The 14,183-nt window shown below is 39.0% G+C and overlaps 1 protein-coding gene across 1 annotated transcript; it reads left to right on the top strand.

The window, feature by feature from the left end:
* The first annotated feature begins 3,190 nt into the window (after nt 1-3,190).
* Nucleotides 3,191-10,176, top strand: slc6a4b (solute carrier family 6 member 4b). The gene is made up of 13 exons (XM_053420453.1): nt 3,191-3,419; nt 4,731-4,865; nt 5,001-5,220; nt 5,370-5,508; nt 5,600-5,734; nt 6,908-7,011; nt 8,062-8,189; nt 8,274-8,386; nt 8,728-8,859; nt 9,029-9,128; nt 9,223-9,323; nt 9,818-9,985; nt 10,096-10,176. The coding sequence occupies exons 1-13, from the start codon at nt 3,191-3,193 to the stop codon at nt 10,174-10,176; spliced, it is 1,785 nt and encodes a 594-aa protein (XP_053276428.1).
* The last annotated feature ends 4,007 nt before the right edge of the window (nt 10,177-14,183 follow it).

Here is a 14,183-nt window from a genome sequence, read left to right as displayed (position 1 = left end):
TTAAATGCCACACCAGGACTTCTGCCTGAGTAAGCAGCATTGCCACAGCCCCTCACCAGCTTCCCATCAGTTGTTTGGTGAAAAGAGATTCAACATTATTTATATGTGCGTGTGTATTTGTCTGTTCAAGGCTCATAAACAACAGCATATACTTACAGAAACGATACAAGTCAACATTCCTCAAAAAAACACGATTATCGAAGTGATGCCATCACATGTCAGCAGGGGGTCATTCATGAGATGATCATTATTATATTGTATTATTATTATATATTTATTAGATAAAATGTATCTATACACTTTTATACTGAGTTTGAAACAGAAATAAAACCTTTAAAATGTTATATTTCATTGAAGCGACTGCTGAATGCAAATTACAACAAACATACTGGGCCAATGAAATGCATAGAAAATACTCCTCAATAAAACCTTTTCAAAAGGTGCTTCAAATGAAACCAGTCACCAGTTTAGAAATAATAATCCTGTGTCATATCCTTGTCTGTTTGCCTGTCAGCAGAGTGTGTGTGCAGGGCCAACATGCACATGTCCGTGTGTGATTGGAGTCGACGTGCTCCATCAGGCACCAGGGCATGTGATGGAGGCTCCTGTCAGTCTGATGTTCTTCTGCCTTCGTGTGCCAATGCAGATTGACAGGATTGTATGTTGGAGAAGGCCAGTGCTATATGGTTTGTTGTTATGTTGCTTTTAGCCCCTGGGGACCCCCCCCCCCCCCCCTGCACCTCAGCTGAGCAACCAACCTTTCTCCAATGGCTGGTTGTTTACTTTGCACCAGCTCTGGCAATGAGAAGACATGTTGAATGAGGAGGAATCTGAAGAATGAAAAATTAAGAGAAATGCATCACGCACATGTAAACTCATTGTTTCAGTGAATGAGGTGAGCAGAAACAGAAAGTTATCAGACCAACCATCTGCGTTTCAACATTTCCCAGCTTCAGTCAGACGACAAGTCATGTGACACCGTGCCAGACAGTTGGGCTGCTTTTAAGAGACGGTCGCGTGACGGTGCTGGATGTCTCATGTCCCATCTCTGTGTCATATCCATTTCCCAGAGTAACTTCATTTGATGCACTCTCTCCGCTCAGAGACCTGCACCACCACTGTCCTCTCACTCTCAAGTTAGCAGCCTTTTCAAACTGCCACGCTCTAAAAGCGGTGGATTTGATTACTAAGTCTTTTTATTAGGTTGTCTTAATGAATGCAGTTACGCTGCCCTGATTCCATTCGGCCGTCTTCGCCAAACTTTATTAACATAGAATCCGGAAGTCAAGAGGACTCAAGGTGTTATTTATAAATGTGTGTGTCAAACTTCAGCAAGTTCAAACACACTCTCTTTGAACGTTGTCGTCACCTTGTGCTTGTTTTCAATCCTGTTCATCACCTTCTCACGGTTTTATCTCGGTTTTATTTATTCATCATTACTTTTATAATGGGTCCACATTTGACATATGTTGTATGATCCAGAAAGATACCACAGAGAGAAATGACATTGCTTGACTTAACATTGAAAATAAAAACGGTATATAAAGATATAAAGATGTAAACTGAACACGCTGTTGAACATGTTTAACATTAGAGTGCAGGCAGCATGAAGAAGCAGTACATATTATAGGTTTGAACGCTCCTGTAGAGCTACTACACTGACCTCGTGGTAACAGTGCTTTTTTAACTATGTGTTTTTTTTTTCATTTATTATTAAAATTGTATGGAAGCTCAAATTCCTTGTTAGATGTCTCACAATGAGATTTCCTTAGTCTTATATTAGACTGCAGAGCCAGAAATCATTAATCTAACACATTCTGTGGTCGTGTGAATAATCAGCTCTGTCCTGTAATTGTTATCAAAGTATGATGAACAGTAGACATACATCTGGAAAGCCATTACTGTAATAATAGTCTAAACTTTGTTGGTCATAAGTCATAAGTCATAATCTTACTGCCGGAGATGAGACATCAGAGGACTGGCAGCCTTAAGAAGCAACTAAGGCTTTAGCAGTTTTCATACATTGATGGATTGAATAGTGGAAGAATTCATTATAAATTAACTCTAATATATTCAACAATATCCATTCGACAGTAGAGATGACTACGTATCTACTACTACTTATATACAATTATATAATACATTATTATTATTATTATTATTATTATTATTATTATTATTATTATTATTATTATTATTATATATTATTCATATATATTTATTTAAATCCAGTGGTCCTCACCCTCTAAGAGGAACCCCCTCCAAAGCCTCACAACATAAATCTGAGATGAGCTTATTGATGGGGAAGGGAAAAAAGAGAGAAATAATGAAAAGAAGATCCACCAAACCAATGTATATTTTCAGCCGTTTTTCTTTGTTCAACTGATCTTAAAATCAACTGCTACCAGCTCACAGAGAAAACAGGACAAAGGTTCCATTGTTTTGTGTAATGGCAAAAAGGATCAGGTCTACAGGTTTAATGTTTATTAATGTATAACTGTTAAATGTTTATTTTAATGTAGAGTACTTCTTCAAACACACAAGAAACAACATATTTGTAATATAAAATCTAAACATATTCATCTAAAATGTAATTATACTATATTACACTATAAAGTAAAGACTCGAAGTGGAAAGTCTGAATGGATGAGATAACTCTGATAATACTGTGTCTAGGTTTCACTAGAAGGATAAAAAGTGGAGTTCAGCAAATGAAGCACATTTCTCTGGTGTGTGATCAGGAACTGAAATAAATCGAGTGCTTTCTGTGCTGGACAACCTGTTGCTTTAATGTGGAACAAATCATTATGTTCTACAAGAAGCTCATAGACGAAGTGGTGTAGATTAAAGAATAACTGTCAACAAGTTGTTTCAGCTTCTGTGAACTCACTGGAATCTGTTCAGTTCAACCTCCTGTAAAAACTACACGTGCACTATGAAGAGATCCATGTCAATGATCAGCAATAACACAATCGATTTAGAGCCTCTCGATCCGCCGGAGCTCAGTGTTGAAAGCTTTAGTTGGTAGAAGCAGAGAAGCTGTGATGTGTCGCCACTGACAGGTACATCTCTCTCCATCTTTACTATCACCCAACTCCTCCCACTGCTCCCTGTCATCTGTGCAGGAGCAACCTCCTCCTCCACCTCCTCCTCTGTGGAGCTGCTCCTCTCCCTGACTTTTCACAGTCCGATGCCCCGACAGGACTCAGCGGTCATGGCCGGCACTCTGACCCACCAGGGCTCCCCTAACCCGGGCTACAGCCCCAACAACAACGCCGTCCCGGTGCCGGCCATCACGCAGACGGACTCCAGGGACAAATGGAGCAAAAAGATGGATTTCCTCTTGTCTGTCATTGGCTTTGCGGTGGACCTGGGGAATGTTTGGAGGTTTCCTTACGTATGTTATCAAAACGGTGGTGGTGAGTTGTGTCCAGAGACGTATTTGAAAAGTTAAGTTTTGTTTAACTAGGAGTCTTCTGTGTGGAGACATTTGCTATAAAAAGAATGTTTTAAATCGATCAAATCTGTGATCGAAATTTTTCAAAAAGGATAATTTAAAAAACTGTCCATGGTGCTGAAATGTGCGTCTGTTCACGTCACAATCAAAGTTCACTAAAAAGTTTACTTTCCCACATTTCCTGTGACATCACATCCAAATTTGATCTGATCACCTTTTTTTAGCAATGGTCTTTAGAAAACAGTGCGTTTTTTTATGGTGGGAAAATTTTACCATAAATATCTTTACTTCTTTACATTTCTGCACTTATTGGCAGTCGTTATGCATTTTATTGGGAATACATTGTACTTTACTTGTACATCAGCAAATGAGTAGTTATATCACAGCAGACAATCGTGTTGTTAGAGGAGACCACTCAAATTACATAAAGGGGTGGTCTAGTGGCAGAAACTTGGACTATGGGCAGAGAAGGTCTCTGGTTCGTCTCTGGTTCGACTCCACGGAGAGACAACAAAAGACGAACCTGGATTGATCTGTCCAAAAATCCAAGAGTCTCCCTACCCCGTCTAGTGCCCCTGAGCAAGGCACCTTACTCCCCCAACATCTGCTCCCCGAGCGCCGTACATGGCTGCTCACTGCTCTGTGTGTCCTTCACCAGATGGGTCAAAAGCAGAGATTAAATTTCCCTACCTGCATGAGTGTGCCTTTGCATGACTGTGCATGTGTTTGGGACGAATAAATGCATCTTATCTTATCTTATCTTAAAGGACAAGATTCAAAAGACGGAAAAGAATATTAAACATATGAATACTGGACGGAAAAGCATGAACAGAGATTTAAAAAAGATCAAAACTAAATGAAAATGAACAAAAAATGTGCAGACAGAGTATGTGTTAAAGAAGTGGGTCAATTTGTGTTTTTAAAAGAAAATATTTATTGTACTATGTCTCTGGTATGAATAAAAAAAACTGTGCAGACTTAATCATTTTATAGGAAAATAGAGTATGTGTTGCAGATTAGATTTTCTGAAGAAAATATTAATTGTACCATGTTCTGTTAAAATAAAGATTTTGACTTGTACATCCCCAATTTTAAGTTAAATATCCTTTAGATATAATATACAAACATTAAATCAGGAAAATGAGGCCAATGAACAATACATTTATTTAACATTTTTATTAAAATGTTATACTTCAAATCAGACTCGAAATCTGAGAAATCCTCATCTTTGCATTTTATGACATAGCATGTGAGCTGATGTGTTTCTGTGCAGGTGCTTTCCTCATTCCCTACATCTTGATGGCCATCTTCGGTGGCGTGCCGCTCTTCTACATGGAGCTGGCACTGGGGCAGTTCCACAGAACTGGAGCCATATCCATATGGAAACACATCTGTCCTATTTTCAAAGGTAAGGCCTGGAGCTGCAATGATGCTCAACATGCACGTCCATATATCCAGCTACTTTGGCAAATCTGAGGCTTTAAATCCAACTCCTTACAAGCTTGATTTAGTCTTTTAACCCCAACTTTCTGCTCTCTTTCAGGTATTGGATATGCCATCTGCATCATCGCTCTGTACGTGTCCTTCTACTACAACACCATCATCGCCTGGGCCCTCTTCTACTTCTACTCCTCTTTCAGCAACATCTTGCCTTGGACAAACTGTGACAACGTGTGGAACACCCCCGACTGCACCAACTACTTTGGTATAGACAACGTCACCTGGACAAATTCCTCCAGGTCTCCCGCAGAGGAATTTTACACGTAAGTGCATGTAAGTGTGAGTAACAGAGACCGCATGTATAAATAGATTTACAGTAACGCTCCACACAGTTATCGTCCACTGGGGGTTTTGTAGGATATATGTTATTTTGGCCTCGGAACACTTGATGTTTTATGTTTCATCTCAACAGGAGGAACGTTCTTGAGATCCACAAGTCGCCAGGGCTGGAAAACGTCGGGGGTGTGCGATGGCAGTTGGTGCTCTGCCTTTTTCTCATTTTCACCATCGTGTATTTCAGCCTGTGGAAGGGCGTGAAGACATCAGGAAAGGTGGAAAATAGAAGTTGCCCAAAAACCATAATGATATATAAGATCTCATTACTATCGTCTCTTCCTGATTTACCTCTTTCTTCCACATCAGGTAGTGTGGGTGACCGCCACTTTACCCTACATCGTGCTTTTCATCCTCTTGATTCGAGGAGCCACTTTGCCAGGAGCCTGGAGAGGCGTGGTGTTTTACCTGAAGCCCCAGTGGGGGAAGCTGCTGGAGACCAGTGTGAGTTGCACACTGTCGGTTCATCACAAAAAGACACGATTCAATCATTTCTAACAAGAAAAGAATGACCAGGACCCATATGAATGTGTAAATACATATAGACTGATATAGATAAAATACTATATTGGTAAAATTTCAAAATTATTATCGATAAATAACAGACTAATTAAAATGTATGAATTGAACAAGCTTGGTTTGCTTCGGGTAAAGAGAAAATGTAGATTTCACAACAAAGTTATTATATATTATTATTTCAATATGTTTTATTTAATCAAATCATTCCGGTTACACATGAAAGATGTAGATATGTTTTTTTGTGCTTTTATTTTCTCATCTTCTTCTTAGTAATTAATATCATTAACAGACAACTTATCTCTTTCTGATCTATTTCATTTAGAGAGTTTTCACATAAGTGCAGATTTATGATTAATACAAAATTGAAATGGATTAAAATGCTTAATTTCACTGTGTATATTTTCCAAAGAGGAAGAAATCTGTAAGATCAAATGAAACATCCCTCAAATGCATGGGCCTGGGTTTCTTTAGTGGTCCTGATGAGTAATAACTTGTTGAATCAACACATCTGGAACTCCCAAAAGTCAGTGGTTTAATATAGTGTACACATTTATTTATATCTACCCACTTGTCCCTTTATAGTTTTTGTTTTTTTTAGATCCATGAAACACCCTCGTCTTCCTCTTGTTTGCTAAACACAGCGAGTGCTCTGGTCGGATGAGAATATGGATGAGACGAAATGAGATGCATAAATAAGCCACAGAGCGGCATAATAAGATGCATAATTGGTTTAGATTTTCTGCCCATTAACAAAGGCCTCGCTTTCTGTCTCACTCACCAGCATCCACGCTGTCCCCTTCTCTTTAATGCCAAGTGCGTGCTGCTCTTCAGATCTCGCTGCGTACAGCTGTGCAGCAGCGATGGCTCAGACAACACAGCTCTGTTTGCTAAATTATACTCAAGGGGCTCCGAGCGCTAATAAGAGAAATAAGTAAAGGATCACTGGAGGATGTTAAATCCAAGATGGGAGAGGCAGACATCGATTCTAATCTGTGTTAGAAATGCTGTATATTTTTTTATGCTGTGACAAATGCATAGCAATTTCAGTTGCAGCTGGGGTCCCAGATATTGAGGTGTCTGTCTTTTTGCCTTCTCCAGGTGTGGGTGGATGCTGCAGCTCAGATATTCTTCTCTCTGGGGCCAGGTTTCGGGGTCCTGCTGGCTCTCTCCAGCTACAACCCTTTCACTAATAACTGCTATCGGTAAGAACTGCCACGCAACGTCCAGGGATCGATGACACACTATCTCCTGAAAAACAATGTTTGTTGCATGAATAGTCCTTGATAAGCAGAGGCTGGTTAATAAATATATCAGAACAGTACATTTCATCGGCAACATACCTACACATTTCTTGTGTTAATAATCTTAATGTGAAGTGCTTTCGGAAAAACAGGTAACAGATCCAATTGTTTGCAGCTGGAGAAGAAGATCTTTCACACAGATGTTTATTTATTCATCTAATAAACTTTCATTAATGTATTTGGATCAGATACAAATTTAATACACATGAAAATGTTCTGTTAGCATATATTTTCAATTAATATTTGTTACCTTACAGTTGCTGCATCAAGATCAACCTACTGCCAACCTAGAAATACACATTTTGATTCGCAAAATCAGGATCATTATCTGGACCTGCTGCTAATCATTTTTAAAAAGATCTTTACATTATTTCTTGAGAAAATTCCCCAAAATGACTCGTATCTGACAATATTCAAATTTTTTTTTTTTATTATTCAATTTTATTGAATCTGCTCCAAAAGTGAATGACTATTCCTTGGTCCAAACACCACCTTTCCACCAAGTTTCCATAAATCGGTTTGACATTTTTTTTTCGTAATCCTGCCAACAGACAAACAAAGAAAAATGAAGCACGACCACCTTGAAGTTAATGACTACCTCTGGAGATAGACACTAATTACTCCATCACTGTTAACATTTGTGAGGTAGTTTTATATCTGGAATAAACACACATCTCACATGCTTCAGTGGAGGGCGGCTCATTAGTGTTGTTGCAGGTTGTATGCGGTTGCCAACAGCACTGTTTTCATGTCTTTGCACAAAGATAACAAAGCTGAAGAGAGTCTCTAAACGAATCCATTAAGCATAGGTCGGAGAGGTCAGCGGGCTCCTGACTGGTTTTCACTGCAGACAGCACTGCACTGGAAGAGCGTCTCTGAGAGAAATGAAAAGAACCTGACGAGTACAGGGAGTGCATGTTCTTTATCAGGGTGTATTTCCCATCTCAACAGAGACGCCATCGTGACAAGTTTGGTGAACTGCCTGACCAGCTTCGTGTCCGGGTTTGTGATCTTCACAGTGCTGGGCTACATGGCAGAGATGAGGAAGGTGGAGGTCGAGGATGTAGCCAGGGATAAAGGTCAGGGAGAGAAAGAGAATCAAATCATGACCAGAAAAAAACTCATTAAATAATACTCACTCTGATCTTTTTCATGCTCTCCAGGACCAAGCTTACTCTTCATCACGTATCCGGAGGCCATCGCAAACATGATGGGCTCCACCTTCTTCGCCATCATCTTTTTCGCGATGATGATCACGCTGGGACTGGATAGCACTGTACGAACTGTCAAACGAGTACATGGCGGACACAGGGTCACTTTATGTCTCACTGAAAATGATCAATAAATATGTAAATATTAATATGTAAGATCACATTGTAATAAATATGTTGAATTTATTACAATTTGTTACATATCAGGACACACATCACATTACATTACAGAGTATTCAACGCTTTTCACATCTTCAGCAATAGAAATAGATACATTTCATTCCTTTTTATGCAACACAGACAAATAAATAACCAAATCAACTGTGATATACGTACATGCAGAACGATTCAACCTTGATTTTCTAATGTCGTAACATCAGGTAATAACTGTCCCTGTATGTTTCAGTTCGGTGGGCTGGAGGCGATCATCACTGCTGTGTTGGATGAATACCCGGATCATTTCTCAAACAGACGGGAACTTTTTGTTCTGGGCTTGGTCATTTTCTGCTTTTTGGGCTCTCTGAGCACCCTTACATATGTAAGTGTTCCCACATTCTAAATAAGTTAACCAACAAGGACACAATTCAACCCCTCTGGATTACAAAAGCTTATTTTCAAGCACATTTACCTGAACCTTTACGTGGATCTGGATACAGTGATACAGTCTAGTGTTGCTCACCTTGACAAAAACGACACGTTATTGACAGGGTGGTGCGTACGTGGTGAAGCTGCTGGAGGAGTTTGGAGTCGGATGCTCTATTATTGCTGTGGTTTTCCTTGAGGTCATTGCAGTGTCCTGGTTCTATGGTAAACAAGAGATTATTATTGAATGAGTCAAATATATTGTTGATTCAAAACATTAACACAGTTGGTGACTGATGTTTACTCGTGCTGGTTTCAGGCATCCAGAGATTCAGCAGGGATGTTGAGGCCATGTTGGGCAAAGCTCCAGGTTTATTCTGGAAGGTGTGCTGGGTCGCCATCAGTCCTGCATTTCTGGCGGTAAGAGGTGAAATGGTCTGAGCTACATTAAGAGACAATACACACTGGATATTAATGTCTACAATGGTAACATATTCATATATTATATATTATATATCAACATATCCTCCTTTAAATCTATTATTTGTTAAAATCATCCAGAGGTAAACCAAGACACAAGAGGAAGCTCTGGACCAGTGATGGTGCAGACAGCTAACAGCTTCTTCTCTATGAGAAATGTCCTCCTCACAACATAATTTAAAATTTTCCTTTAGAATGTATATTGCAAAACTCTTGGCCAAATGTCAATTTCACATCTTTACATACAGTCTCATATCCCTTGCATCCAGCTCCCAGGTTGTGTTTCTTTTGACATTTTGCAAATATTCTATTTCTTTTTTAATATATGCAAGTGTGACAGATATATTCCCGATCCCCGATATTATTTATGATGCCCTAGTGTACAAGCTACATTAGCACATATTCAAAATGTCACGTGTCCCAACTGTTCCCAGTACATCATAGTGAGTTCCCTGCTGAAGGCGCCGCCGCTCACACTGTTTGATTACAAGTACCCGGACTGGACCATCATAGTGGGATACCTCATTGGCTTCTCGTCCTTCATGTGGATCCCCATCTACATGGTCTACAAGCTGGTGTGGACCCCTGGATCCCTCAAACAGGTCAGCAGACTGAAGAGACGGAGGACACAGTTAACTTCCTGACACATTTTCTGTTAAATTAACCTTTAACCTTGTCCTCCTATGATCTTTGATGGCACTGTCCTCCACAGAGGTTGGCGGTGTGTCTGAGACCGGAGAGGACCATACCAGACATCCACGCTGACAGCCTCAACATGGTCTCTGTGCCATAGGAAGAAAGAAAGACCTCAACACACGTAAAACACACACACACCCGTTCACACCACAGTTTTGTATTACAAGCCTGAACACGGTCGGACATCATGACTGTTACCTGCTTACGATATCAAAGTTCACTCTGTAAAATGGCAAATGCTGCTAAATTTATCACGACTAATACAAGGAAGTGAGATGTTCATATCTGTGTGACTCAGATTAAACTACAGTCTGTCACCACGGTAGTTTACAGCTTTCACATGCTGCCATTTTCAAAGTGTTGCATTCTCGTGGTTGTAGGAGTCAATGGCAAATGGTTGAGTGAGTTAACTCTTCCCTTGATCCGCTGTATTTATCTCACATGAACATAATGCCAAGGAAAATAAAAGCATGTATTTCTGTACGTTAGTGACACTCAGCACATCGTTTCTATTGCATGGAGCCGTTTCTCTTAAGCTTGATCATTTCTGTACATTGTGAAAGATAGAGATCTACTCTGTGCAGTAACAGTGTTGCTTAAGCAGCCCCTAAAGGTATCATGGGAGAAGTGTTTTGCATGTAATGACATGTAATTAAATGTATTCCTCACTGGGTGGTTTTTCCACATGGATCATCACATATTCTACGACATGTCAGTTAAGGTTTTTTTTTCTTTTGCTCAGCCCACGAGGACAGATAATAAATGGGACCAAATCTAAACCAGGTTATCAGTAAATTAAAGTCGCCTCTTTATTAAATATTTTATGTCAATGCTGTATTTTATATCTATACAGTAGATCTGTAACACTGTGCTTGCATTTGCATTTCACGACGGCTTCTGGATATATCTGCTAAAATGTACAGTTTTTTCCCTAAAAGTGTTTGTAATGGATGTAAGTGAGGCACTCAGACAAAGACCACGTTCAATCTTCTTATTCTAATGGTAGCATATTATTTGACATGTAGAAAGTAGATAATTGGGGTTGTGTAAAACTCACCTGGTAGAGCTGCTGCCCCATTGAGGCTAGGCCTCACTCGTAGTGGCCCGGGTTCGATTCCGCCCCGCGGCCCTGTGCTGCATGTCTTCCCCCACTTCCTGTCTGCCCCCTTCACAGCTTGCTCTCGGTCCTCTCCAGATAAAAAAATTATAAAAGCCCCCAAAAATGTATAAATACAGAAAGTAGATGATTTGCACTCACATGTGATAGTAATTTAAATTAAGTGCAACTGTTGTGTGTTACCATCGTTTTTAAAATTCAATTGTTCTTCATCTGATGCTTCATTTCACTCCAGAGAGACTGTTTTTGCCTCAACTTGCCTAAATATCACACTGTACGTATGAAACTTGTGAAGGTTGTATTGATATTTATTGATACTGTGCCTCTCCACACAATGTTCCCACTTTCTAACTGAAGACCGATCAAAGGTTTTTGCAGATATACAGTTCACTTTAATCTTATTCACCTATGTTAACTTAATTTAAACTAGAATGGCACTCACTAAAGTGTACACTTCCGCCAAGGCTCTACAGGTCCCCTTATGAAAATACATTGTAAATTTGAATTGGCTAGATACAGATATTTATTTGGATCTGTATCTAAATATTTTCTTCCTCGGGATCCTTGAATTATTCTCTGTTAAATCAATGAAAATGTTGAATAACGCCTTATCTCACAATGCTAAACAAATTGAAAAAAAATCTAGATCCACACCAAAATTGTATGAGTTTTCCTTTGACGCACATTGCATCCATCCAATAGTTTGTGTGTAATTTTGCTCACAAACCAACAAACAATTGAACAGGGGTGAAACCAGAACGTCCTTGGCGGAGGTAAAAAGAGTTTTACACTTTGTTTATATTCAGAGAATAATGTGGTGAGTGTGAAGTCAGTCCTTTTCAACATGGTGTCTGTGGTGAGATGTGTACAAATGAATTACAGTATAAATTGCCAATTTCATATTTGTGCTTCTTTCCAATTCCAAAGTTTAAACACGAGTATAAACAAACACACAAAAATAACAATATTTAAAGCAGTTGAATTCCACTATCTGTAAAAAAGCAGGAAACCAGATATGAGACGTGTTGTTATAAATCTCCATACATGGGTTGTCATGTCTTTGTAAAGGTCCTTGGTTGCTGCTGCTCACCTCCATTAGATTTTCTAATTAACAAGCTAATTTGCAACATCCAGAATCCATCAACATCCAAGGGGGAGAGAGCAGCCTCTACCTTCAAATGCTCACAGCGCCCTTCAGATCTCTACTTATTCAACTGTGTGTTTGTGTGTGTGTGTGTGTGTTATTCCTGGTTAAGGCCGACCACTTCAAGGACGACAGGTATGGTGAACGTATGCGGGAGTGGAGCAGACGGCGGTTTGGAGCATATGATTCCCCGCTGAGCTGCTGGTTGATAGACGCGCACATCAAAGCTCTTTTGTCTCAGTGACTGCTATTGAAGTAGAGAACAGGCAAACACAGGAGACACATAAAAGAGATGCTGATAAATGGAGGACGTCTCCTCTACCTGACAGGAGCAGCTCTCCACACAGGAAAACACTTTTATTAGCAGCCAGTCAATTAGGACCCAAGAGTCCATTTGGAATCTACAGAAAATTCACATGCTGCTATACATTTGAGACTTGAGGGCAAAATTTGACTTTGGAACAATAATTGGTTTAATATTCACTCAATATGTATCCACAGGTTGTTAATCTGTGACTTTCTGTCTTCCAACAAGTGTTTCATGTGTCGTACTGACTTTTACACATGATTCAGGCTTCACATGGTGTGGTGTCTCCCTGATCTGAAGACACACTAAAGACAAAAAAACAAACACATTAACGCCAAACATCCGACAAATATCTGAAGATGTTCACATTATACAGTATATAAAAATAACCCAAAACAGGCATTAAGAAAATATATATAGGCCAAAGATACACAAGGCAGAATATTAAATACTATATATAGTCTCTCTATCGAGTAAACCAACATTTTATCTTTCTCCAGCAGAATTCAATCACAACACCATCCTTCATATACTTTCCTATTTAACATTATAACATTATTATCCATCTTCTCCTAACAAACAAAATCAAAACAAATAACTAAATGAAAACCAAGTTGATCACGTTTGAAGGTCTGCCCTTAAAATACCCGACACAGATATTAAACCCATGTGACCCTGTGACTTCTTTTAAAAGATTTCTAAAAGAAGATTTTTACAGACTTGACTTTAAGTGATGTCTTTGTATTTGATTCGTGGTCGCTGTTCTTAATGCTTTTATCTTTTTAATTTTTTTAGGTGTGCAAATTATTTTTTGTGTGTCCCATATCTCCCTTGTTGCTCAGCACTTTGAAAACCCTGTTTTTAAAGTATGAATAAATACTATTATTTGTCATTATTACTATTAATACTATTATTAGGATTATTAGGATTATTCTAGCCACTGTTAACAATTGAGAGTTCAGTATATTCTGAACATAGGCCTATATGAAAAAAGGCACAATGATTTACGTGACCTGAAGTAATGACATAACAAATCGAGTAATTATGTAATGTTTCCTTATGTTTGTTGCCATGACATTGTTCAAATCCATTGATGGATCAATAAGAACAGATACAAACAATATGAGAATCACAGAATCATGCACACATAACATATAAATATTATTTTTACAGATTTTCAGATGTCCTATTAAAACAAGATGTCAGAATTCCTGCGAAAATGAACTGCTGTTCTGATGAATTTATCAAGGAAGCCTCCAGTTTTAAGTTCAGGTCACCGTGAGTGACATTTCCTGACGTTCATTAAGCTTCTCTGGCATATAATTAAGAGCATTAAGTGTTTGCAATGGTGTGCATACTTAATTTCTACAGAGGCTGAAGGTAAAGGCCATACACATCAGTCATGCAGAGGGTATATATAAGGATATAACCCCAAGGAGCTTGACCTTTATATCTACTCTTCATTGCTTTTTGACATTTCAGAAATGAGAAATGTGATGGAGGCCTCACACTTGCTTGATGGTTTCCAGTAAAAGA

Source organism: Pleuronectes platessa, chromosome 4 (assembly GCF_947347685.1).
Source record: "Pleuronectes platessa chromosome 4, fPlePla1.1, whole genome shotgun sequence".
NCBI classification, from domain to species: domain Eukaryota; kingdom Metazoa; phylum Chordata; class Actinopteri; order Pleuronectiformes; family Pleuronectidae; genus Pleuronectes; species Pleuronectes platessa.
Note: the sequence above shows the minus strand (reverse complement) of the source record. Positions and strands in the feature narration are given on the sequence as shown.

Coding starts and splice junctions, on each gene's coding strand:
- slc6a4b (XM_053420453.1), top strand. CDS start 3,191: ATGCCCCGACAGGACTCAGCGGTCATGGCCGGCACTCTGACCCACCAG. Junction 5,735..6,907: donor GGAAGCTGCTGGAGACCAGT/GTGAGTTGCACA, acceptor TGCCTTCTCCAG/GTGTGGGTGGATGCTGCAGC. Junction 8,190..8,273: donor GGATGTAGCCAGGGATAAAG/GTCAGGGAGAGA, acceptor CATGCTCTCCAG/GACCAAGCTTACTCTTCATC.